This window comes from Monopterus albus, unplaced genomic scaffold (genome assembly GCF_001952655.1).
Source record: "Monopterus albus unplaced genomic scaffold, M_albus_1.0 scaffold479.1, whole genome shotgun sequence".
In the NCBI taxonomy this organism is placed as follows: domain Eukaryota; kingdom Metazoa; phylum Chordata; class Actinopteri; order Synbranchiformes; family Synbranchidae; genus Monopterus; species Monopterus albus.
The window spans coordinates 236,942-264,813 of NW_018128359.1; the positions used below are offsets into that span (position 1 = coordinate 236,942).

Sequence of the window (27,872 nt, forward strand, 5' to 3'; positions counted from 1 at the left end):
GTGCACTCATAGTGAGAGGCCATACATAATGCATCCTCTCTGGCCTTGATCGCCCAGTTGCCATGGCAACCCCATTAGTTTTCATCCTTTCACCTGAATCTCTGAGTTTGTTTCTCAAACCTGTTTTCCACCTAAAAAGAAATCTCAGTTCTCAGCCTCTGGAGAAGTCGGTATCTCACAGAGCTTACTGAAGACAAAAAGATCAAGACATAAGAGAAGCACAAAGAAAACCACTACTAACATGTGCTTGTGTACACAACCTCTGGCGTAAAGTAACTACAAACAATGTAAACTGACAAAGAAAGTCAAGATAACAAAGATACATACACTGGCTGTCAACATAACATGTGCTTGTGTACACAACCTCTGACGTAAAGTGACTACAAACAATGTAAACTGACAAGGAGAGTCAAGATAACAAAGATACATACAATGACTGCAAAGATACAGAAAAAGGTTACAAAAGACAAAATGGACCATAGAGACTAAATGAACACAAAGAGGCTCAAACAACAAAACCAACCATAAAGAGACATAACATGACTACAAATGACACCATTTGTGGTCATTTTGTGTCTTTAAGTCTTCCCTGCATGGACGGATTATGAGATGATAGGGGCCCTGGGCACAGATGTGTACAAGCCCCCCCCCCCACCATAAAGCCTAAAATAAAGCCTCAGTCTCACAGAGACAAAATGAAAACAGTCAACACAGTGATGGCCATTTTGTCTCTAGTTACACATTTTGTCTCTCTGTGATTGTTTTTGGTCATTTAGCATCTTTTTGTAGTAATTTTGTGTATTGCAGCATTGTTTTGACCCTTCTTGTTTATATCTATCATCATTTTGCATGTCTAAGTGGTTTGTGCCTTGTTGTTCTGAGTCTTTAAGGTCATTCTGTGTGTAATTTTTTGCAGTTTTGTGTGTCTTTGTAGTTATTTGGTGTCCCTTACCCCTCCTACATAGAGGGGTAAGAGATTTTTACTTGTTTATGCCCAGGGGACATTCTCTCACAACCCGTCCATGGATGAGACACATTCAGAGAACCCCTGCTCTCAGTGACTGAGTCACAAAACCCATAAAGCTTCATGTCCAGGTGAATACAGGCTCCTTTCCCTGTCCTGTTAAACTGAACAATGACTTGGTCTAAAATTAGCCCAGCTCTGTATCTTGGCATTAGCTTCCTGTGAAAAGGCAGAAAAGTGTGTCTTTGTGCTTTCTCTGTGCACTGAGCGACTCATCACACTTCCCCTGACCTTCGTCTCCACAAGGTGAGCGTTGATGATCTGTCTGAAGTGATGCCCCCCAGTCACCATGACATGAGATTATATTTCACAGGCTGCTGTCTTTTCTGTGGTTGATTACTCAGCGATTCCTCTACTGAGATAGAAACAGAGCAAGTTCAATACGTGCTTGTCAGAGAACATCTACCCGAGAACCACATCACTGACGTGAGGTTTAATGTTTCCCAGAGCTTTCTGATGATAGTTCTCATCAGATTTTTTTTCTCCTATCTTTTAATTAGCCAGTCCTATTGTGGCTCCACACAGCCAAGGGCCACTTAAGCTGTTTTTTTTACTGCCAGCCTGAAAGCCATTCTTCCAAAACACAATGCACACTGCAACGTGCACTGCCTAACTACTTAGATATCAGGAAAATAGCAAATGTCCTCCAAGCTAAACAAAAGCAATAATGACCCTGTCCAGCAGAAATACGGCCACCATGGCGTCACTTTTCAGCCCCTTTTGTTCTCTTAGTTGTCGCCAGCATTCCAAAGCCACGCCAATGTTAATTCTGGTTTTACGTCTTGCAGCATCCAACTTATTTGTAATTATAACTTTCTTGAATATGGTGTTTCTCGTCCAGATCCATGGCCCCGAACTGTAGTTGGGGACCTCTGGTTCACGGCTAAACTGCTTCAGCCGTGGCTCATAGCTGGTAATTTCACAAGCTACCCAGCACTATCTAAAGTACTTTAAATCTAGAACCTGCTCACAGATGTAATGTTAAATTTTTTTAAATCTCAGTAATTTCCTCAAACAGCTAGGCACTGTAGTTTTCTTGCAAATGTTACTGAAACAGGAGGAAATAGTTCATTTGTTGGGGACTATTTTATGTGGCGGATGATTCCACATTTGTTCTTCAGTGAGTATTTGTAGAAGCAGGATGGTGTATGTGGGACTTAGTCTGGACAACAAAGGCATTCTGCTGCACAGAAGATGAACATGGATCAGGCTTGGACCAGTACGTTATTAGGAGACAATGTTGGTTTCATGGGACTTGAGTGAAAACGTTTAGCATATCGCCAAGGTTGTTGCAGTCCGTTGGCTGTCATTACACCCTTTACCACACCATATCATGTAGCTGCAGTGCATTCTGGTCTTTTGAGGTTTTCTATGATGATTTCTCTCTGTATGACTATTAAACATGCATAAAGAAAACTGCTCTAGTTGTATTTAACAGGCAAACTGTTGTTCGTGCTGTTGCTGCAAACATAAAACTCCTCACTGTGTAGCTGAGGATGAGAAACCCAGCAGTGTTTGGAACAGCAGATGTTTGAGCTGTGATCAACAACATCATGTGTCACAGAAATCAGCAGCAGACTGACAAAAATAAAACTGGTGTTTACACGTCTGTATGGGGTATGTGTTGCTATGGTAACAGACGTGGTTTCTCTGTGGAAACCAAGATGGAGAACAGGGATTCATCTTTCAAATCTTAGACCATCTTTGCAGTGAGGCAATTCAAAGACCAAAGCCACGACATCAAATCCATTTTTTGTGCAGAGTTCACGGCTGGTGTGTTGTTGAAGAATTTATTAGTGGGAGATTTGATCTAGTCTTTTCCACAGGATTTCTTTGTTTATAATGATTATTAGGCTCCCCATTAGCTCAGCTAATGGGGTCTCAGTGTAGCCCATTTTGACACAGTCCCACACACACTGTCCTGCTGGCATAAATAATCACTGGAGACCAAATATGGGTTCATCTACAACTGAAACTCATCCCCAACAAATGCACCGTTTCCTCCTGTTTGAGTTGGCGAGATGTTATTTCTGTTCCCTTCCGACAGGAGCTTCTGCTGTCCTGTGTTGAAGCATCAAAGGTAAAACCTCTTTACTTGTAAAATACATTTTACATGATACAAAAAGATTATGCTAATTTAACTTTTTCTTTTATGTATTTTAAAGTAGTGCTGTTTATGTAAACAGACTTTTCATATAATCCTATAGCTTTATGGTAAAAAAGCGTTTAAATACAAATCTTTTTGAGACAAGGCAACTCAAACCTGAACTACTACTATTAGTACTACAGAGTTTGAGTTCATGATCACAGAAAACTGCAAATATTCGTATTTAAAAAGTGGGTACTAGTGAGTTTTTGCCTAAAAATTAATCAAAATTGTTCCAATATAGTATATTTTATGTCAGTCGACTAATTGCTTAGTTACCAATCTTTTCCTGCTGGTTTCTGTAGAAATAATGTCACGTATAGTGGGGCCCAACAACTAGTTTTTGCCCCGGGGCCGTGAGGAGTTTAATCCAGCCATGACTATCCCGACAGCCCCGTCCATCTGTCCTGGCTGCTGTCTATAAAACACCACAGGAAACCTCGGGCTGGTTTGCGCATGGTCAGTTCCACCCTTTCCTCTCATCCTTCAGCAGCATCCAGCATCCTCCACGGTCGTCTGATTCCCGCCTGTTCGCGGCGTCGGCACCAGGTAAGACCCCACTGTCAGTCCCGTTACTTGTGCCAATCGACTCTCTTCGTCCTCTCGTCGATATCCGCGGATGATCGATGCTATCGGGGGTGTTTATTCAGATTCAGTGCGGGTGGGAGCTGCTTGTCTGCCTGCCTGGATACTGACTCTATCCCCGGTGTTTCCCTCCGGAGAAATCGGCACTTGTGTCTCTGGTTCGTCGTTTTACTTTGAATAAGATCATCCGCTGGCTCGGGTTCCCCCTCTTCCTGCAGTCCGCGTTATCAGCCGTCAGGTCGGGGTAATGAATAACGTGTCCGTCGGTGTAGTGCTTATCTGTCCCGGCTAATACTGATAGGTGATCATCTCTCCTGCGCACACACAGACGGAGGGTAGTGGTCCAGGTTTTGGCAGTTTGGCGCATCACAAGGTCACAGTGATGGAGACGGTCGGCTCGGTGCACAGCAGAGGGTGAAATGACACCTTGCCCGTGAGCACTGGGGTCCCCGGGGGCCACCGAGGCTTGATGTGATGATAAACAGTAACTGTCAGTGGACTGCTACAGCCTAGAGGTTGGACGACTGCACAAAGTGATAGAGTAATGTTTTTAACGTATAGAAAAGCAAAAACATTGGAGAAAGATGTGTGACACTACACAGGTTTGATGAATGAGACCCGTGTTGAGGACTGTGCTGTAGATTATAGCTGTAAGGCTGCTTTTAATAGAACAGCCTGGTGTGAAACCGATGTGCAGGCGCCTGCATGAGGTTCACGCCCAGGGCTGCAAGGTGTGAACCATGCATGCGAAAGGTGCGAGTTTATGCTAAAATAATGTGAGAAAATGACTTATTCAGACGGCGTGTCACATTTGTCTCGCTGTTTTCAGTAAACTCACACTTTCATTACTCTCCTGCAATACGTGTAGGTGTGTGAGGGGTGGTGTTCAGGGCTGGATCCACCTCCTGAGGGGCCCTGCCACAAATTGGGGCCTTACTGGACCCCACTATACATGGAAGTGTGGTTACAGGCATCCAGAAACCAACCAGTATAATGATTAGTCAAAGTTGGCTGACAAATAAATTAATAGGCATCGCTGACAATGATTTTAATGCAATCTTGGTGCAATATGGTTCAAATTCATACACAGCACAGCTAAGTTATATATATTTTAAGCTGCACATTAACTAACCTCTCCCTCTAATTCCTGACTGTTATAAGTGACGTGAGAACCAAAACAAACTCAAGCAGTATGTATGGTCTGGAGATTACCAACAGTGGCCACAGACGGCAAGAAATAAACACAAGGCCTGAAGATAGAGCAGGGTGGGGGGTTAGTACAGCAGGGGGGGCAACACTTCTAGTCAATTTTTACCAGACCTGTGCTAAATCTTAGTTAATGCAGCTCTAACCTAAGACTCTGAGGGCCCCTGGGGGACTCAGGACCTGCTTTGCTGGTGTTAGACTAAAACAGGGACCTGTTCAGATTTACAATGTGTGATTCTCTACTGGGTTCAACAGGAAGAAGTGAGAGCAATAATGGTGACAAGAGGAGAAAGAATTGGAAATAACTACTAAAGTGAAATGCATGTGATTCAGACGATTTGTCAGTGTGTGTTTGGCGCCTGAGGCCAAACCATCCACGTTAAGACCTGTACTGGTGTGTCTCACAAAGCCTCAGTGGAGGGAGATGTATTGAATTGTTTTACTTTAAAAGAAAGAAGTAAAAGCTAATGTAGTCATAGTACGCAACCTTTACTGGCAACAAAATGCACTTATCTGTTGACTGGCCATTTTATTAGGTACACATGTATGCAATTCAATGCAACACTTCTGTGTTTATGAAGCTCTGAAAGTTTCAGTTTTTGGTGAAACAGTTAAAGGTGGTGGTGTAATGGATTACATTAGATTTAGAGGTGTCTCTATATTTCTGTCCTCCTCATTTCACCAGAAACGGAAACATTTAGAGCTTCAGAAACACAGATGTTAAGCTGGAAATGCTGCATTAAAGTGCATACAACTGTACAGGTGTACCTAATAAAGTGGCCAGGCAGTGAAATGTAAGAGTTACTGTGCAGTATGGCTCCATGCAGGGTCACCGATGAACTACTGAATGGACCTACTGGGCACAGGGGCAGCATTGTGGTAATTTCATGTCACAGAGACAAGAGTTGTAAAACTCAAAGAGAAACTGAACAATCACAGTGATTCAAACTGATTTATTTACGTTTTCACGTGATTTATTTCCCTTTGTCCCTTCATTCACTACTTTTTTTTGTTATTCAGAGACGATAATGCTGAGACAAGGGACCGTGAAGACATGAGAACATTGACCAAGTTTAGATGGAGTCCTCTTTCAATGCCGTAGAGCTCCGGGAGCTGCGGAGCGGAGGAGGCCGACGAGGCGCGTCTCCCACGACGGCCACAGCGGGCTCCGCCACCCGGGGCTTCGAGAACGCGTCCTACCAGCAGGACGAGGAGCAAAACCAACACCACCAGCAGGGGGCGACTGTCTTGGCGAGCTGCCTGCCATCAACTTCAGGAAATACCAAGGTAAATGTTTTTTGGTTTGGTTATTACTTTTTATTTTATCACCGAAGTTTACTTCACTCCGGTCGTCTGTTTCGTCCATCAGCCCCCTCCGTGCTCGTGATTCGTTCCGGTAGCGTTCCCTTCGCACATCTTCGGAGAAAAGGACAAACGGTTGTTTCTTACCTGTTATGCAGCAGTCGGTTGTATCTTCAAAAGATTTCTGTTTATCTGACGTAATAACACTTTTGTCCGGGACTAAATTAACATTTTAATCGACCAATTTACACTAACTTTACGTAGCTAGTTCCAAGCAGGGCGGAAGAGCTAGCAAAGCTGTTAGCACACAGCTGCTTCAAAATTAGGTAGTCTGAATAAAATTCGGCGGACAAATAATTATTCACTCGAGACTGGAACAATTTAGAAACATAATGGTAGTGAAATACTAAGCTATATCTGGAATTTCAGCCACTGACCTATTAACTAGTTTAATCACGATACGTGGTTGTTGTAGATTAGCTGGTTATTGGCTCAGCTCAGATATAGATCCGGTCACCATATCAACCGCCGCTTCCGGTAACACCTGGTGAAACAAATTTTAAAAAATGAATTCCGACTTATTTATTGGCAGAGGTGTGTGCTTCGTTGATATAATGTTCTCTTCGTTGATACAAAATGACTGAATCGCCTGCTGGTAGCCCGTAACACAGTACAGCTCAACAGCAGCACAAAGGCATCTTCCAGAATAATCAGCGCCTCTTTTAAAGCTGCATTAACTAACTTCTCCCTCTAGTTTTTCATAATAACAAAACCTGAGTGCAAATACAAAGGAGCACTCCTCCAAAGCATGAATATCAGCTTACAAGGAATCTCAAGGTAAACAAAGCAGGATGAAGAGGACAGAGCCAAACTGTGGAGCTAACATCTCCATGCTCTAAAACCCCATATCGATCGATGTCTTCTCTCCACCAGAGTGGTGAATTACAACAAAAGAGGAGTCCATAAAAAAGAAATATCAGAAATGTACAGCTTAGTGGAAGAACACTGAGGCCATTTGAAGAGTGTGGTTACACAGTGAGAGATTACCTCCTGGAAAATGAATCTCAATGATTCAAAGCAAAGGCACATAGCATGCTTTAAAAACAAACACTTTTGTGTCTTGGCTGAAACGTCTGGTGAGATTTCTTGTCTTGTGACATGGTGATGTAGCACCATGTAATGATTTAAAATCAGACAAAACCTTTCACATCTTCCTGCTTCTGTGCTTGTTTTTCTTCATCTTGCTGTTGAATTTATATCAGTAATGGGTTTATTCTTGGAGCAATGCTGCTTTCATGTGTTGTTTTTGTATCCATTTTTGCCTTATTCCTTTCAGAGGGAGCAGCAGCATCAGGAGGTCTCCTCACGGTCGTACGATGAGGAGGAAGGAGGTGGAGGTCAAGAGGAGAGCCAAGACTTCACCGAGTTGAACCTCGCCAATGACCGCTCCGTCGACTACGGCTTCATCTTTGCGTTGGTGTTCCTGGTGAGCGGAATCGTCCTTGTAGTCATTGCCTACACCATCCCCCGAGAGGCCAAAGTGGACCCAGACTCAGTGTCAGCCCGCCAGATGGAGAAGCTGGAGATGTACTATGCCCAGCTGGGCTCCCATCTGGACAAGTGCATCATTGCGGGTCTGGGCCTGCTGACTCTGGGGGGGATGTTCCTGTCTGTGCTGCTCATGGTGTCCATCTGCCGGGGCGAGATGTACCGACGCAGGGCGGCCTTTGTTCGACCCAAGAGGACTTATGGCTCCATCAACCTGAGGATGAAACAGCTGGCGACTGGGGAGGCAGGAGGAGGTGAGGGCGGGGATGGAGGCGAGGAGTTTTTAGTGGAACACGCAGAGACACGGAATAACATACAGCCAGCAACCAGCCGGGAGTCCATATCAGAACCCGAACCAAACAGGCATCCTCTTCCTGCTGCTGCACATGGAGCCAATTAGCTGTGCTTTACTGTTATGCCTTCACCTGAGTGAGCACTTAGCTGCAAAATGGGGATGAAAAAAGGTGCGGATCCACCATTTGTGGTGACAGGAGAAGCACATTTTGAGCACAAGGCTTTCCACTGGAGTGACCCAGCTTTAACCAAGCATTGTGGGATGAACAGGAACAGAGCTTATGGAATATTTATGGGATATTTATTCTAACCGATCATAAGGGATCTATGACTTGGCAAACTGGCCTTGATCCAGTAGAAGAAGAGAGGTAAGCCTATGGCGCTATGGGTGGTAGCACATTCTGAGATGAAAGGTTTAGGTCACAGATTAGAGTCGTAATATTAAATCCTACTACAGTATGCTAATCAGAGTTTTACATTAAAAGCACACGGTGTCCAGCGGCCCTGCAGGTTGGTGGCCACTGTAGAACACGAGAATAATTAACAAAGTCCAGTGTTAACACCCAACTGCCAGGTGACTAAAGGATGTTCAACATTTAAACTTAGCCAAGTTTTACATCCTAAATATCTGACTTGTCATATTGTTGTGAATCTACAGTCACTGGAGCAGTTACTGGTGTGGTGGCAAATGGGAAGCTATCTCTCACATACATAAACAGAGGCTACAGTTTTTAAAGTAATATGTCAAGTAATATTTAACTAAATAACCTTTAACCGAGCTGTAGTAGCTTCTGTCTTCAAGGGAGCATAGTTAATGTAAGACAAACAAGTTTCTGGATTTGTTGCTACTCGCTGACAGATTCAGTGGGAAAGTATGATAACGAGGGAGTGAAAGATTATATTTCTGTGTTCACACCTCCTTGATTTAAAAAATTGCTTAATGCAGCTTTAACCTTTGGCATTTTGAAGTATTTGGCTGAATCAAAAGTACAACAGCTGACTCAGCTTTAACAGTTTTACAGGGACATACAATAAGATGCATTGAGAGGTAAGGAGAGAGGTGGTGAGCTGGAATGAGTCACTGCAGGAGGATTTGTTATCTGTGTTTTTGTACAACACATATGGGATGAAAGAGATTTTGTCACTAGTTGCCATCAAGTTTTTTGACAAAGGAAAAATTGGGCAGTTTCTATCACAGAAACACATCTTCCAGCCTAAATCCATTTTTGAGCAACAGTGTGAGTCCCGTGTATTTGAGCGTGATTCTCAGACAACTGGAGGAGACGTGTCAGAACTAGACATGGAGATCTGTGCCGTGAAGGCGTGAAACCGTGTCACTGATTTCTCACTGTTGGCAGCTGAAAGCCATAAATGCTGCTTTCAGTGAATCCAACATTCCAATGAAATAACATCTGTCTAAACCTCCAATCAGGTCTCATCATCCAAAACAGTTCCTCGTGTTTACTACTCTGCATTTTCTGCTGGCATCACTTTCCACAGTATCACATAGTGGATCTTTGTATCATGGTGCAAGAGCAGCTCCTCCTCCCTCCTTAATCTTATTTACATGCTACGTGCTACAGGCTAATCACTGTTAGCTTGCAGTGACTTTCTGGGTTCAGTTAAGTAAATGCTGAAAGAAAATCTGAAACAGTAAAGGCCATAAATGCTCAGCACTGTTGGACTGAGCTAACATAGCTAAAGAGCCAAGTTCTTCATTAACAACACCAGTGTCTTCTGAGCCTCTGACTGCAGCTCTGTAGTGTGGAGACGGGGCTGGTTTTGATGGGAATGAACCTTTAACGACACAGCGCCTCCTTGTTTGTATCATATGTAAACTGATGTTATTTATGTGATATAAGGATACAATATGCCTTAATGAGTAAACACAGACACTGTAAATTGTGTACAACTATTATTAAGCTAATTTGTCTATGTAGTGAGCAAGTTAGCCGAGGGTAATGTAGCTACAGTGCTCGCTATCTACAGCGCGCGCACACACACACACACACACACACACACACACACACACACACACACACACACACACACACAGATGTCCTCACATGCTGGTGTGTGGCACAGTATTTGTGAGGACATCTCGAGTCTAGCATAAAGCTATTTATTAAAATATGTACCATTTTTATTTCACAGTACAAATATACCATAAAAAATGACATGTAGACATGATGGATGTAAAGGACCAGCAAAAGCTACCGCTCAGAAACCAAATACACAACACAGTATGCAAAATTGGAAAACCTCATCATCACAGTTGGAGTCATTTCTTTCTGTTAGCAGCTTATTAACCTCAGCAGAAGCATAACAACAAAACACAGCTGTTAGGGAAACAACAGCTGGACAATACTGAATATTTAGGTTAATTAAATATCTCATAGGAAAAAATAGAATGTATTTATTGTCCACCCCCCAGCCCAACCCAAATATTATATTGATTTATGTTATGGAAAACAAACAACACCATACATAAAATACACATTTTAGAAACCAGAGTCACTGAAATTTAGGCCTTTTTCACTTAAAAATGCCAAAAATTCCAGATTGGTATCTTGGTTTTTACTTAGGTAGGTGCAGATGAATTTAGGTTATTTGACTCGTAGTTTTAGCTGTAGATTTATTTGATGATTATTTTCTGAATAAATCATTTATTCAGAAAATAGTAAAGAATATGTTATATCTGTACTGAAACAGTCAAAACCCAAAACATATTCAGATTACTATCAATATAATATATAACATGTTGCATTTCTGCTTTATAAATTACTAAAGCAACAGATTATCAAATAATGTACAAATCAGTCTTTTGTTAATTGACGAATTGTTGCAGCTCTAGTAGATATTAAATAGATAAAATGTTAATTAAACTGGCAAGACTGGCACAAGCTTTCTCAAAATATCCTGCAGGAAATTAAGAAATATTTGAATATTATTTAATTTAAGTTGTGAAGATATTTAACAGCTGACAACTGAGTTGTTTATTAAAGATATTTAAAAATATAATCAGGACCAGATATTCTTTACATCTGATATTTCCTGGTGCAGCAGGTTTAAAGACAGCTTGTCTCTGCTGAGGTTTCCTTGAGGAAGAAAAAGCTGCTTCTAAGGAACACGCACATTTATGTGGCCGAGCTTCGAGGCTAAATCTTAGCCTTTTGTGTGGGCACCTGTCAGGACTCGACCCTGTGGAGAAAGTGGTGGATATTTCAGAGCAAAACAACACCACCAGTCGTTTCAGTGAAAACCCATAAAAATAGGCGCTTATGGTCACATGACCAGGTGGTTGCAAAATGTCACGCACTTGATTTAGTTACCCAGACTGATGTACAGTGAGCACTACATCATCTCTTTGTGTAGATGCCCAGTATTCAACTCAAAAATGATCCTCTGATTTCAGTGTGGTTGTGTAGGAGAAATGTGTTTGGAAAAAGAAACAAATTGAAGGTTTACAGAGCGAGAAGAGGTTTGAGAGTGAAGTAGAAGAAACAATGTGAGAGAGGCAGCAGGATACAGCAGAGCCACTGGCCGACGTGAGGAGATTTTCATCTCATCAACGTCAAGTTACTCACCATGAAGCTCGACACTTTGAGCGACACATTCAGGGTCCCCCACTCGCCCCCAGGAGGCCAGGACACAAAGTCAAGTGTAAACAGACAGACACGATTCAGCGTAAGGTTTTAATGAACATGAAAAAGCCCTCTAATGCTGATTCATGTTTAAAGAGAGATTAGGTCTGCTTCACCCTGCAGGTCCTCATTAGTGTGAGAAACTCCACAGCAGCAGAAACAACAACAGAGGGAATGATTGAATAATGAGAAACTCCACAGCAGCAGAAACAACGACAGAGGGAACGATTGTTGTTTCAGGCTGAGCGCAGAGAGCTACAGGAAAAGATGAGTGAAAGGCTTTCTAGAATACGTTCACACACAGATGGACAGAATCAGGTCAGCAGAAAGCAAAGGCTGGAGATGAACTTTGTAGAAAAAGCCTCACTCTTAAAGGGGAGCTCCACCAATTTTCAGGTTTGCACCAGCTGAGTGGGAGAAACTGACAGAGGTCAATCTCCCACCTGGTGAAAAGGACAGAGCTGTCAACTGTCAGGATACTCTCACCTTCTTTTACTCATTGTAGTTTTACTTGATAACTGCTACAAATATTTAACACAACAACAGCAACTAGTTTATAACAGGGTTAGCACTAGAGCTAACGATGCTGGAACAGTGTTATAGAAGTAACACAGAGCAGTACTTCTTTTTAACAGTACATCTCTAACAGTATCAATAAGAGGCATGAGACAAAAGAACTGGGTGAAAATAATTTCTTTGTTTAAAAATGATTTCTTTGTGTATTTGATCATTTTTAATATTTTTCTCTATCATCATAGGTCATTGTGCTCTTTTGTATAACATTCACCTATGACTGAAGCTCTGTTGTGCTGCTGATCTCGTCATGCTGTGTGCTCGCAGTTATTTCCTTCATCAGCATGTTGTGCTGCTGATCTCGTCATGCTGTGTCATTTCCTTCATCAGCATGCACACGTCAGCTGTTACTCTTGTTAATATGCAGATGGAATCAGTAACAACAAGGAAGAGAAAGTGACAAAGAGCCAACGTTTAAGGTCTAAACTTTGTTGCTACCCACATGAGGTGAACGACTTGACCTGACAGTTAAATTCATGAATGGATGTTTACTAGAAGCCAGACTGGACACAGGAAGGACATGCGAGTCTGGAGCCTCTGAAAAGAGCAGAACCAGGTTTCCTGTCCTCTGTGAGAGAATGTCAAGAACAAACACGAGCAGCTCAGCTGGAAATCTGTCTTACTCCGTCGGCAGCGTGATGACCCTGTTACCACAGAAAAAACATCTATTTATATCGAGGACTGTTGATGAGCAGTTCTCGAATAACAGTGAAAGTCCTTGTGAGGACACGACACAGGAAACAGTGTCACGGAGTGTTATACCTGTCTTTGGGAGGGAAATGGAGATGATGCACAGTCAGCCTTTGTGAGAATAAATGACATGAAATTATTTTTTAGTCATCATCTGTAGGTGGACGTTTCCCAAAAGCCAAAGCTTTAACTGACATAAAGCCAAAGACTAAGTTTAGCTGAGTAGTCAGAACTTTAATGGAGGCTAAAAGGAGAAGGACAAAGCAGCCAAATATCTCTGCTATGCTAATGAATGAAATCTCATTTGGCTGTCACACTTGGAGACATACTAGTCCATTAGTGTGGTCGTCAAATCCTAAAGTTATCTTAGCTCCGATTATCACAGGTGTATGTATCTGACATTTTGTAAAAAAAAACAAAAAAAAAACAAAGATTCACTTGAAGTTCAGCATCTCTAAAATATACAGTAGAAAAAGCATTTTGGTGATCTAGCATTGTTTATGAGATACGACAAACAGTGTCACACAACTGTGACTGTTTATACTGTATATTATATTAAGTCAGCAGCTATGGCTTAGTACTGTACATCACGGGTCAGTCCCAGGATGCAGCGCACCGTTTACTACCTGATATCATTGTGAACTAGGGCAACTGTTTCATTATGAGCTCAGCTTTACCTGTTACAGGTGCAGAACAAAGACTTTGACCACTTCGACTGTATCAGATGATTTAAAACCCATTTCCAACACAATGACTTCAGAAAGCTTCGATTTCTCCGTCACCAGCTGTCGGTAAACTGGCCACATCAGCCGAACAAACCATGATAAATAACTTCCCGCTCATTTTCAAGTCTAACAGTTTAAAAACCTCTGCTCCAAACGATGCACAATATACTGACTGTACATAAATGCATAGTTTAAAGTAAATATATCAGCACTCGAACTCACCAGACAATCTTGTGACGGATAAGCCTCCCCCTCCTCCACACTGAAGGGTCACAGGTCACTGTTCCTGCAGCTGCTTAGTATTCAGTACTTTACTCAAGGACACCTCAGCACTGTTGGAGGTTTTGACCCTGAACCCAGTCTCATTAGTCACTGCACATCCTGCTGCTACACACAAACAAAACAGCAAAGGCTGCCCGTGCTGTGAAAACATGCTCCAGTTAATAAGCAGCTGTTAAAGCCACCAGACAAAGCAAATAACAGTTTTCACTTTGTTTTGTGGAGCTTAAACTAAAAACAGGCAGACTGACGGTCCATTCTCCTCACAGGCTGGAGTTTTATGTACAGTGGACAATATGCACAATGCAACACCCAGCAGTAGCATTTTACTCAGAGACTCAGTGAATGTACAAATTATTGCCATAGCACAGGGGGTGGCACCATCACAGCAGTGTCGCGCAGTGGAAACACTATTGTATAAACATTCCTTTTTTCTTGAACGTAAAGATGTATAGTTAAAGACAAAAGGCGATGTTTCACACAGGTGGAATGGTTTTTTGGCAGACAGGAATCTGTCCTCATAGCATGCTGATTTTAATTACGTTTTAACGGAGCAACAACTGAAGCAAAAGCAACATGTACGGAACTTTTTCTGTACATGTTTCTTGTAATTTTTAAATTTTTACTTCATAGTAGCCTATTGTTTCCAGGGTATCTTGCAATAAATAAAGTCTAATTTATAAACACAAAATTGCAGATATTCATTAAAATGTCTTTGAAATGGAAAAAGGGTGACCACCACACAGAATCATCTGATCCTCTGTTTTTCATCATATTCTCTTAACATTACCGGTTTGAAGATGTGTCACTCTTTATACCAATATTCCACAAAATGTAACTAAGAAACCTTCAGTGTTCAGCTATAATTGTGTGGTAGCGACAGAAGTCAAAAGGAAAGAAAAGTCAAATGAATGTTTCCAACCACTGCTGTTATGTGAACATTAGGAGTCTGTAAATCGAGATAAACAGTCGGTGTCATTAAACTGTCGCAGACGAGCAGCCAACACAAGAAGATGTAATTAAAAGATGTAGTCTGTGTTAGCAGCTGATTCCTCGTGAATTTAAATGTCAAGTGTAAAAATTAAACTATTCCATCCGGGTGAGATATCGCTTTAAGAAACCAGAATGAAATGATGCATATTACAGTCTATGAAATGTATGAAAAGAAAGAAACAATATGTGGCCTGAGAAAGATGTTTGTGAATCAAAAATGTGAAGTAACATGTGGCACAGGAGACGATGGCAAAATAAACATTAAAGGGATATATAACTTTTATTTGTAAGTGGTTTTCTACATGAAGTACACCTTCAGCTAGTGGAACGGTTTATAGATCCAGTTGTTAGAAGGAAATGTCAGTGATACAAAAATCCCTTTGCTACTACTTGAGAAAAGTGTTATATCCCTTTAACCGGAGTCAAAACCAGGGTCTCTAGACTGTCGTATAGCAAACAGGGGTGGTAATGTAATTTGACTCAATATTTTCACTTTTCAGAAACTTTATTCATTGATTTTTTAATGGTTTTAAGGGAAATTCAAGCAGCTCATTTTATTTTTTTGCAGATGTTTGGATGAAATCTGGGCAACAATCAGATCAAAGTTGCCCACTAGTATCTGAGCATTTTTGATGAAATTTGGTAAAATAATGAGGCTTCAGTATTGTTTGATTCAGAAGCTTTTCTCTGTCCTTTCAGATCACCTGCCCAACTGGATGTACTGTATAAAACTTTGACACAGTTCATCTGGTTTGGGACGTATTCACATTACAGAGGAAAAACAAGGGGCTTGTGCAGTATTTACCCCTCCAGCCCTCCCGGGGGCGCTGCTTTAAACATCGCGACTTTAGTTACAGTGCTAACGTTGTTAGCTATGTTTCAGAAGCTCTAACGGGGTTTTTGTTACAAAGCTGGTGGCCACATCTAGCTGTTGGTATTTCCACACCCCGATATTGTCCGGTTTTGATACGAGGCCAGTTTGTTAGTGTGCACTTCAGTCAGAGACAGTCAGATTCAGTCATCTATAGAAAATGGTTAAACAGTTAGATTTGGAAAAAAAAGGGGTGCCTTTAAAGAGCTGGTATGATGGAAAACAAAGTGTGCTTTGAGTTGGATTAGGGTGACAGCAGAGGTCAAATTACTAAACTCTGTCTGTGATTTTCTTTAAAGATATTCCAAATTTTGAATGTTCCACCCCAAGCAGTTTTGGAACTATGCCAATTGTGACATCACACCCAAAGGTGAACTCAGATACAAGAGGATAAGCCCACCACCTGCTCAGAGCTACGCTGAGATTGTTACTCAGCTAAATGAAAATAGCTGTGCTAAAGCCTTATAAGCTAGCTGTCGCCAGCTACATTGGAAAAAAGAAGACTGTTACTGTGTTAGGAAACTTAAACATGATCCTACCATTCTGAAACCTCCAGGTTCCAGTCTGCAACAGCAGGTTCCTCTCCAGCTGCAGCCATTAGCAGTCAAAAGCACACCTGACTTCTTCAGTGGGTTCAATTCTGATTGGCTGGGGCAGGACATGAGTTGTTGCCTCCAGCCAATCAGAGTAAGTGCTCATGAATAATGTAAATTTTACCACAACTTCTGAAACAGCTGCTAGAGGGCAGAAGGGAATCTGGGCTGTTTGTAAAGAAGTCTAAACAACTTTGAATGAATAAAATGTAACAGATATGTTTACCCTACTGTCATATTTATAAAAATGAGTTATAAATAGTGTTGGGCTCTAACACCTTACTGTAATAATATCACTTTCCCCAGTAATAAGTAGTGTAAAAGGTTACAAATAAAATTTTAGTAATAATATTACAGCTACTCCCTCCAAAAATGACTTGTTACAACATTACTTTTGTTGTAACCACTGCAAAGATTGATTTGAAATCCGACATTTAAGATTTGTAGCAGTGCACACGTCACTACACGTCATTTAGCAGCACCATAAGCAGTAAGCTAGCTTGGAAGATGGAAGTGGCTACATTCAGTGGCTGGAAATACTTTGATTTTATCATGACGAAAGGTGACAGGAACATTATTGTAAAATTTAAATTGTGTAAGAGTCTTTCCACTTGAAGAACATGACCTGAAACCTCTTGAAACACTTATTAAGACAGCACATTGTGAAGCTTGTGGAGATACACCCCAATAAAGATGAGCCCTCTGTGGCTGCAGAGGACAGCTGTAGCCCTTCAATGGCTCAACAACCAAACTGGATTTTAATCAACAAGCTACAAAAAGCAACAAAGAACTAATGAAGCTTGTGGCTTTTTATGTGGTGGATGAAATGTTGCCCATTTCCACTATTATCTCTCCGTCTTTCAGATGAAAAATACCGGTCTGGGACACCACCGGACCCCCAGATATCTGTGGAGTGTAATGGAAAAGTCATACGAGTAGTGTAACAATTTGGCAGGGTGTAATAAGTAGTAATATTTGTAAAATATGACATTTTTGAGTAACAAGCCCAATGCTGGTTATAAATGGCCATAATACTCATGTCTTCAACAAATCTGAGTAGTGATGAGGATTCTTCTGAGTTAATCCCCCTTAATAAACATGAACATTAAATCTTTGTTCAATTAACAACATGACGTTCACTACAAGATGCACGATGGGCTTGGTGGAGGGAGCTGTTTGTTAAAAACACTTGACTCCCTGCAATTGCATTGACTGCTAGACAGTATTGTAGGTAAGACCATGGAGTGCAAGACCCTCGTTTTTCTGCAATAATGTGAATATGCCGTAGGGCAGCATCTTTCCCCAAGAACAAGAATGTGAAACTGAAGCAACTGTTTCTTTACAGAAATACAAATGTTCTTTTGTCTAAGCCTTGTTTTAAGGATTGTTTTAGTTTTGGATCATCTCCTTCAGATGTACGAGTGAAGAGCAATTTCTGTTGTGAATTTTTATGTTGTCTTATTTTCCCTCCTGATAACAGAACAACCAAAGTCTAATGGAAATTCATCTGCACAGACCCCTGGTTTGCTCAGTGGTGTATTTTATGAAGAGCACAGTGATGTGTGTACAGTGTATACTTGTATGTTGTTAAATCATACCATATCATAATCCGACCTGTGTTTACTTGTGGCAGTTACACATCTCACATTTTGAGTTTCCACTGAGTTCAAAATAAGTGGTGAATTATCCTGCGTGCACTGACCAATGACCACAGAAGATTACACTCAATGACAAAACAACACTTTATGTACAAAAGACAATGTAAATAAAGTGTTTCTTTTTTTGTCACTGACATCATTTTAAGGATTTTTAGAATTCTACTCAAACATCCCTAAACAAAACCACTGAGTAATGGTGAATGAAATAAATAGGCTACATGTGTCATCACTGGGAGAAACAGGTCCGTCTCTGTTGGTTCCCACCACAGACTGTATATAAAGATGTACAACATGACAGCTCCCAGAAATGAAGCCACTGTGACATGAACCAAACTAAAACCTAAAAGTACAAATCAAAAAAAATTCAGAGGTGATTTTTGTGGTTATTGGTGGATATTATCACACTGGTTTGTGGACAAGTGGTCATTTTTCTGGTAAGGTTTTTTGAATAAGTTATTTGATGATATAAAAGCGGGTGTATTTCAGATAATTTGATAGCTTTGATTGGACTGATGTTGTCGTTCCACTTCTTGTCACTACTGCAAAGAATCTGGCTGCAAAATACATCGGCCATATTTGCAATATTTTGGCTTCACATCTGCAGAGTGAGGGAAGTGGTGATGCGTTGTCCATCTTTACATACAGTCCATGGTCCCCACTCATAGTTAAAAAAAAACACTGGTGCGCTTCAGGGAACAGGTGAATCTGCATGTTATTAGTATGTGTCGCTGTAAAGGTCCGATGCCTTGATGCTGTACATACTGAGGAGCTGTATACTGTATGTAATGATAATGCTGGTTTTTAAGTATGATTTTGTTAAAGTGACCAATAAACTTTGTTTTGCTGTTGTTTGTAACCCAGTGTCCTGATCTGTCTGACTGCTGTCTGGACATTTCCGTCTTAAACATCAGCTAAATATCATGATCAGCAGCTGAGGACAGGCGCCGTGACTGCAGATCGGCCTGGTGCTCGGGGAAACATCCAGTCAGGGACGCTGCAGGTGCAGGTCATGTGTTTTTGGGAGGCAGTCCTTTTGCAAAAAAAAAAAAACATCTCTGTATAAGTAGCTTCTTACAACTCATGGTTATATTTTATTGTTAGGTCACCTAGTGGCCATCGTAACCGCCCCTCGCTCCTCAATCCTCCCTCGACCCAGAAGTCATTCCGGTCTGCCATCTTGAAGGATGTCCCAAAGCTACTATTCCTGCGGGGACGCTGCCTGGTGAAGCCATTCCATTCCAACTTTATTTACAAAGCACTAAAAACAACCAAGGTGGACCAAAGTGCTGTACAGTGTAAATAACAATATACATTAAAAATAAACACAACTTACAACTACAGATAAAATCAACACCAATATAAAATATCAAAACAACTAAAGCCAAGAGTGAGGATACACAAGACCGTCCTTTGTGGAAGTTGTTTATGGACTGACACGCCCCTTTTTCAGAAATCAGTATATGATTGGACACTTCAGAAGACAGGTCAGAGGAAAGGACGCCACGTCTGTAAAAATGTGTTTCCTTGATTCCTCTGTCCTTGTGTCTTTTGCTTGCATCCTTCCTGGTGTCTTTGGTGGGTGGGACTAAGACAAGTGAGGGAAACATGGATGCACATAAGGGAACTGAGACACCCTATGACAGGAGCAGAGGAGGAAGCTGGATGACATCATACGGAGTGACAGTCTGCGCTAGGACGTTGGTGTGGGCGGGTGTGTCAACGAAGCAAAGGGCTTTTACACAGTGAGCTGCTTTTGTTTCAGACCATGTTAAAACTATTCCTGGCTCACACTGTCTACTCCTCTGACTAACCTGAGTGGGAGCCTCGCTGGGACCGAAGCGCCGACTACCTGTGGTGTCTGCTTCTATTTTCAGCATTTCCCTGGGTCAAATAATGAGCATGAGAAATGGCCGACTGAAACCTGACCGCAGGAGGAGTAACATCACGTTGAGCTGTAACTAATGAGCAGACAGATATAAAAAAAAAACAGTAAGAAAGAGAGAGACTGTAATGAGGGGGAGACAGGAAAAATGTTGTAATAAACAGTTGAGGGCAGAGGTCATGTACTGTATATGAGACATTTTTTGAGAAACAGATGGCTAAAGAAAATGTAACTCGAGACCTTTTTGTGAAGAAGAGAACAGGAGAACAAAAGAAAAATGTAGAGAATTAAGGCAGAGGTCAGAGAGAGAGCCAAGGGACAGAAGAAATGGAGAGATCACAACAGAACACAAGGAAGGACAGGAAGTGACATTAAAAAGGGAAGAAAGTAACTGAAGACAGGAAGACAAAGGACAGGACAATCAGACGAGATAAAGACAATGAGAAGAGAGGACACAACTGAAAGTGTGGAAGAAGGAGAGACAAAGAGGAAGATGAAAAGAAACTGAGATGGAGAAAAAAATGAGCAAACATAAATGGAAGAGAAGGACAGAAAATACAAGACAGGGAGGAAGAAGAAAGATCTACAAACAGTAACAACACAGACGAGAATGGAAATTCTGTGATTTTTATTTATGCATTTGGCACAAGATAATCAGCCATCGAACCAAGAAGCAGTTTTTATGCTTTTCTAACATGTCCACAAAATGCACTTCAAGATGTCCTATTTTATGAGGAACGTACACCTACAAGCAGCAGTTTAACAGGATGACAGGAATCTAAACAGTGCTACTATTTCTTTGTAAGGAGAGGTTCAACACGCCAGATGCTGCTTCAGCATCAAAGGAGCGAACAAAACTGAACAGTGACAAACAGAAGCTGTGACCCTTCCAGTAGATTACAGCCCTGCAGGTTGTCACAACATGTGTTTCAAAACAGTAAAGCTTACAAATGTCCAGATATTCACATGCTGTTCTGACGACACCAGTGTATGAGTTAGTGCATCAGTCTGTTTATTCTAGTGTGTGGGTTTCTCCATCTTGTTTTAAACTTAGTCAAAACAGTCTCCTTCTAATGTCGGTTTAACGTCAGAAACTTCTCTTTTTTTTTTAAAACTGAATGACTGACATTGATTTGCTGATGTCTATTTAAGACCAATGTCAAATCAACAGAAAGGAACTCCTACACAAGTTATATACATGAGCGTTACATTAGTTAACGACAGAAATGAACGATTAGAAAACAAAGCCTCTGTTATGGAGCCACTAAAGTGGATGAACCTTCGAAGAGGTGAGAAGAAGAATGACGAGGAGAACCTTCCCCTGGCTGCTGATGTCGCTGTGTGGAGAAAGGCAGCAAAGACTGCTGGGTACTACATGAACATGTCGTCGAAGCCGGGCGGGGGCATGTGGTCTGGGTCCGGCCTAAAAACACAGACAGTGTTTGCATTATTGTGTTGTTTTCATTCATCTTTTCTGTCCTCCAGGGATTTTCTTCTCACTGTTTCCGAGGATAAACCAGCACCTGAACTGGGACTCTGTAAACCTTTGGGACAAGTATCCCATTAGACACATTGGATAAGATCCTTGCAACCTCATTTCAGCAGAGCTATGGTGTTTTCCACCAGCACGGGTCAGCCCTGCTGAGCTGAGGCGTGTGAGGAGGAGCCATGCCGAGCTGCTCCCGAGTCAGCAGGATTGTGTTTCCACTGTACCCCCCCAAATCAGAAAAAGTTGAGACGGTATGTAAAATCTAAATTATCTGTGTCCTGTTTTACATAGAAAATAACACAGCAGCACATTATTTGATGTGATTATTTGAATCATTGTGATCAGACAACTGAATCATTGAAATGTCTGCGCTTCTGGGGGGGGCTCCCTGAACCAGCGCACCATAAGAGGGTGAGGGCAACAAGGGCTGTCCCATCTGGTCTGAAGTGACAGGAAGATGACTGGGCACGAGAGTGGTGAAAAAACGTGAACGTGTGTGAGTTTGTGTCTCACCCGGGTCTGTGTCGTCCGATGGGTCCAAACGGATCGAAGCGAGCTCCCGGGGGAACGGCTCCAGGAGGCAGAATGTCTGGTATGCCGCTCGATGGGTCAAAACCAGAGCGAGGATACCCTGACCTCAACGGGTCAACTATCATCCCCCCACCGCCACGAGACCTGAGAACAGGGAGGCAGAAAAGAGTGAAGGAAAGGGAGGACACATGGGATGGAAACGTGTATTTGATCCTTTCTTTCACGTTTGCTTCAGTGTCATGACAATTTTAATTTAAAATGTTCAAACCAGTGAAAAATCAAGTAGAAACAGGTGGTTTAAGTTGATGCAAACCTCTGCAATAGTTTTTATTTGTGTCTGTCTGAAGATGTGCCATGATTTTAATGGGTGTCACGGGGGCCAAGGTCCTCCTGATGTTAAGTGGTTGTTTGGAGGTTGTTGGCCACTTTTCAACAAGCAGTCTAATTTAACCCTGACCTGTGTCTTTGTGCAGGACACTTCACTGTGTAGGATCAATAAACAAGCTGGTGTTGATGTAAAACTGATGTAGAGACTGAACAGACTCGTGATGTGCTGCTCCACTGCTTCGGTTTGTATTTTCTCTCCATTGCGTCCTGACACTGTGATATTTGTGATTAGAGCTTCACGTTTATCTGACAGAATCTGGACAAATGCCAGTAATCCACTGCTGTTTGTTTGCTGCTGTGCTGACTGACTGTTCATCCCCAAATCCCAGATTAGAACACAACTGCACTGAAGATTTCCATAAGAATGATGTGGTGGACGTACTATGAAGGAAAGAGACAAACTCACCCGAAGGGATCTAGATCTGCTCCTCCAGCTGCAAATGGAGGAACCAGGGGATTGGGGCTGAAACACATAGACAGTCATTTATTTAAACAGCTTTATCAAGTAAAATCACTGCTTTTCAAATGTGAGGATTTGCTAATTTTCTCTATTTTATACATTTTCAACTGAATATCTTCAGGTTCTGATTGTTGGTCTGACAAAACAAGCAATTTACAAGCATAATCCTGGGCTTTGTAGTTTTTAAGTAAAAATAACTCTCCTTTGGCTCTAAATAATAAAAATGATCATTAGTTGCAGCCCTAGTCTGGTTGCACATTTGCATCCTCTCAGTAAATTTCCAATGCGAATATCAGAAGATGAAGAAATGAAATATTTGTAGAACTTCATTTTCATTTTGACCTCCTCCTCTGTTTCCCACACTTTCTACAGCCCTGGCAGTTTTTATTTCTTGTTCCCTCATCTTTTACCTGCTTCTCATTTTCTTTACCTCTAAGATTGAGTTTGCTTTCTCTCTATCTATCTCCCTCTCTCCGGGGATGAGGAGGTGACAGCAGTGAGATTGATAAAGTGCTGACATCACCTTACATCTCATCTGATCAGGTCACAGCGAAGAGGACAAGTGAGGAAGGATGGGAGAGAGGAACAGAGGCGGGGGAGGGAGATGAGGAGTGACTGAATCTGTCCTAAAGCTGCTCCTCTCTCACACACAGTTGTGTTACACTGACTTCTACAAGGCCTGAAAATAATCGCTGTCCACATCAGTGTTTCCAGGTGAAAGCTCAGCATGAAAACAGTTGAATCTCTTCTTCACGGCCAGCACGGGCCGTGAGAAGGCCATATAACAACCATTTCACCAAATCAGGTTAATGACAACAGCAGTGTTGTGTCATCGTCTAAATGACATGATTATTAAAAACATTATGGATGACAGAAAGTACTTTTCATAACTGCTGCCACACTGTGTGCACAGCTACAGATACAGTCGGTTTCAACCAGTTTCCTCCTGTCACGGTTCACTTATCATTTACAAACCTTTCTGTGTCTGTTGTCAGAACTGTGACACTGCTCCTGCCACTAGTCATTCCCTCTGCATGATTAAAATTCTTGTTTTATAATCATGATGTCATTTGACAAAATCTAAATAAATCCAGCTAAATGACAACAGCTCTGCTGCTCAACGTTTTGCAAAAGCTCCATTTCCCCTGTACACACTGAAACACCAGGTTTGTCTTGCACACCGATGGCGGAAGCTCAGTTGTAGGGGGAGAAAAACAGTTTTAGTCTGGACAGAGGATTGAAACAGAGAGAAAAGAATCTGGTTTTTGTCGAGTCCCCCAGTGAGACTCAGTAAACAGATTTATGTCCCCACAACACAAATGAATAATACAAGCACACACATATGTACCTCTATTTTGTGAGGACAATTCCCAATCCGAACCTTAAGCACCACAACTAAATGTCTAACATCCAACCCTAAACCTAAATCCAAATCTTGACCCTCAAACAGCCCGTTTAAGGTCTGAGGACCAGACAATGTCCTCACTCCCATGGTCTAAGACACCAAGTAGTCCTCACAAAGTGGTATCTTCTCTTTCAGCCAACACTTCCTCTGTAAACACTGAATCAAGGATACTGCAGTGCCCCCCCACCCACACACACACTGCCAGAGCTCTGCCCTCTTTAACTCTCAGCTGTAGTCAAATAACCATCTAGCCTGTCTACACAAACACAAGCTCAGCACATCCAGAGCTGCTTGCTTTTGTGTGTGTGTGTGTGTGTGTGTGTGTGAGATGATGGTTGTGTTAGGCTGACTAATAAACTGCCTGCTGAGTCTATGTCCCTGCTTCCTGTTATTACCAACCAGTGTGGTCGGTGAGGATGTCTGCTGGGGATGCGGAGGGGGTCGCTGTCCTCTCCTCTTCTTCTCTGCTCCTCCTCCTCCTCCTCTCTTTGACTCTTTTTCTCTGGCCTCTGTCCTGAAGGTCTGTCCTGAGCAGGCAGCAGCTGATTCTTCACCTTCTCTGAAAAGCTGTTAGTGTCCTTGAACACCCTGAAAAAGAGAAGAAAAACAAAACAAATGATCTTACCTCTTATCATAATGTACCAACTAAAACTGGCTAAACATCTATTAATTATTTCTGCTGCATGAGCTCTGACTACGACTAGAGGGAGAGAACAAACATACATGGTCTTCCACCAATAGTGTTTATCAAAAATGCTTTTAATGTATGAACCAGACAGGCCTCTCAGACGCTCTGATTGTTCTCTACTAGCGTCTCCAAAAAGTGAAAATACTGATAGTCTACTTGTAAAAGTAGGCCTGTAAAACTAAAAGTCCGTCTCTGAAGCCTGGCTTTTATATAGTGTCTGACTTGAATAAAGTTTATTTTACTGATTTATTGTTATAAAGCTTTTTATTTCTTGATTTAATCCATTTTTGAATTGTATTTGACCTGTATGAAAGTTGTTGTATAAAGTTTGATCAACTGATCTTTTTGTGTCTCATTTTGTACAGTTGAATCTACAGGCGTCCTGAACTTTGTGACAGAGGGTGACGGAGTGCTCATTAAAGCACCGAACTGACATGAACTGCTGTTCTGACATGAACCATCTGATACTTCCAGGTTTCCCAGAAGCTCTATATCTGACGTGAGCATTTAGTTATTTAAGTGGTGATAGTGCCAAAACGTCAGCTTATGGAATAAACTCTGCGCTGCTCAGTTGTCAACATTCTCCTGCCTCTTTCAATGTATTTACTCTGGCACCTCCCAGTGGACTGACTGAACATCCATAGACAGCCAATCTGCTTGTGTGGATTAAAGACAAGACACTGGTACAAAGGATCTGTTTACTTTTGAATAAAAGATGTTATGGTCTCTATAAATTCTGGACATGGTGACTTTAAAATAAAATTAATTCTACTCTTCAATACATTCACTTTGCAGCAGACCATCTTTGCCAGGTTTGTCTGAAGGAAGCACAGACCACTCCATACTAATGTGACTCACTGACAACGGTCATCAGGAAGTTTAATGGAAGCTTTATTTTTTACAGTGGCTTTGAAACGAGTTCCTGAACTATTATGAAATAATTATTAATCATACACCAACCTGTCAAATGTGTGCAACTGCTCAGCATCCACGTAATCGCTGATATTCACTGTCAAGTCTGAAACCTGCTGTGTGCTGGAGTTCTTCACACAAAAGACACAGAAACAAGTAAAAAAAAGATCAATGCATCTTATAACTGTGCTCCTTAAAATATACACAACCTAGGAGCCATTTCCACATATATTCAACATTTGAGAGGAAGTTATGGATGTGTGTGGACTATTAGGTGCTTCCCTACAAGGATCATGTAGTGAGGAGGCATCTTCTGTTGGGCTGCGTTTACATCACAGGCCTTAATTCCTATTTATTTGTGTTGACACTTCACATCCATGTGTGTCAGTGGCATGTACCCAGCTCTGGTGTGAACACCGCTGAGCTCCTAAGCTGCCACACATGGACAGATGTAACTGAAACATGAGCAACGTGCATACAAGAATAACAACCATGTCATGTGTGTGATAGTCAAATCGCACAGTTTCCTCCAAAACTGCTAGGTTACGACATGTTTCTTCTAGTTTGGCCTGACCAGAAGTTTCTCCAGAAATGTTCTGGTCTCTCCACTGACCCCAGCACTGTTGTCACTTTCCTCCATGTTTATTGTTACCGGTCTGTGAGGGGCCGATACCGAATGACAACGGCAGAGAAGGAGATGTTAAAACAAGCACATGGATTCTGATCTGACAGCGCTTGCACAGTGAGAGGTCGGATAGCAATCTGATCTAGGAGCACATATGCAGGTGGCCCAGATCTGATCTGAGAACATCTGGTTTGATTTGTTTACACTTCTGTGGAAACATCACATGGAGGAAAAACATCAGATTGGGAGAATTCAGCTGTGATGTGAACGTAGCTTGTAAATTGATGGAGTTCACACTGAGCACATTTGAATCAAGAGATTTCCCTATGTGTCTATCAGCTGCTCCTACCATCAGGTTAAAGATCAAGGTGGAGTCGACGGTGATGCCCTTGAGCAGTAACTGGGTATCACTGTCTTTGGCTTTATATCTCAGACTGTACAGCTCCTTGTTGCTGCTCCAATCAGCAGGCAGCAGCTCTGACTTCTTATCACTGCTGCGGGGCTGGAGGTGGGAACGAGAGGGAGACAGACGTAGAAAAAGAATCAGGGATAACATATTAACAATCTGACAAAAGTTTAAAATCCATGCAGTGTTTTCAGACTGACTGGTTCCGGGTGGCACAGCACCAGGTTAGCTAGCTAAAGATGACATGACAGTTTTTAGAGTTCGTCGTCCTATCACTATTTTAATACAGCTGGTAGTTCATTCTGCATCAAACACGACAGTTGACTAAACGTTTCCCAAACTAACATTACTAGCACTTGCCAGACAATGTAAGTTATGGACAGGTGATAATGCGCAGGAAGCTAACGCTAAGTTGACCAGGCGGCCAGTTAGCGAGTACGGATTTCCGTTAGAAACGTTGACGGTTTCATTTCTTTCTCAACAGCACAGGTCGACATCTTGGTTAAAACACACCAACATTCTCTGCGTGAATAGTGTAAAGCTACTTTTCTGTTCGGTGTATGACTAACTGACAAAACAGCAGGCATTTTGATGAAACTCGAGTTCATTTTTTCCTAATACCCACCTCGTCTCCAGACCCGATACACCTGTATCCGCTCTTTATCATTTCCCAGTGAACGAAACACATTACGGCGTCCTGTGGACACGTAATGCCGCCAGCGACACTGGTGTATAACACCTCTAAGCCTGCCATGTTTCTCTTACTAAAACCTAGAAACCATAAATTAGGTTTTGATCAAAGAAATGAAAACGAAAGTCTGAGCTGATTAAAGCCAACAAATTCACTTTCCAGCAACAGCAACCACTTCCTGCCTTTCGACGTAAAAGCACAGTTTAAAGTTTAACGACTGAGGTAAGAGAAAATACTGACACCAATAACCAATAACTACCAACTG

The 27,872-nt window shown here is 41.8% G+C and overlaps 2 protein-coding genes across 6 annotated transcripts; one reads left to right on the top strand and one right to left on the bottom strand.

Annotated features, from left to right (window-relative positions):
• Positions 1 to 673: 673 nt before the first annotated feature.
• tmem74b (transmembrane protein 74B) lies at positions 674 to 22,838 on the top strand. Of its 5 annotated transcripts, XR_002273795.1 has the most exons (6): positions 3,354 to 3,719; positions 5,982 to 6,248; positions 7,600 to 8,473; positions 21,499 to 21,753; positions 22,507 to 22,602; positions 22,750 to 22,838. XR_002273795.1 is itself a non-coding variant. In XM_020587786.1 (4 exons), exons 3-4 carry the CDS (start codon positions 6,039 to 6,041, stop codon positions 8,209 to 8,211), a joined length of 822 nt encoding a protein of 273 aa, XP_020443442.1. In that variant the 5' UTR covers positions 674 to 3,104; positions 3,476 to 3,719; positions 5,982 to 6,038; the 3' UTR covers positions 8,212 to 8,769. The 5 variants fall into 5 exon arrangements, 2 of the variants coding, with proteins under 2 accessions (XP_020443442.1, XP_020443444.1); XR_002273794.1 differs by having other exon boundaries at positions 22,507 to 22,820; XM_020587786.1 differs by lacking the exons at positions 21,499 to 21,753; positions 22,507 to 22,602; positions 22,750 to 22,838 and adding an exon at positions 674 to 3,104 and having other exon boundaries at positions 3,476 to 3,719; positions 7,600 to 8,769.
• On the bottom strand, positions 20,627 to 27,856 carry psmf1 (proteasome inhibitor subunit 1). The gene is made up of 7 exons (XM_020587785.1): positions 27,542 to 27,856; positions 26,860 to 27,012; positions 25,934 to 26,016; positions 24,685 to 24,873; positions 22,827 to 22,883; positions 22,016 to 22,177; positions 20,627 to 21,436 (listed from the first exon to the last, which is right to left on the bottom strand). Exons 1-7 carry the CDS (start codon positions 27,668 to 27,670, stop codon positions 21,385 to 21,387), a joined length of 825 nt encoding a protein of 274 aa, XP_020443441.1. The 5' UTR covers positions 27,671 to 27,856; the 3' UTR covers positions 20,627 to 21,384.
• Between the last annotated feature and the right edge of the window lie 16 nt (positions 27,857 to 27,872).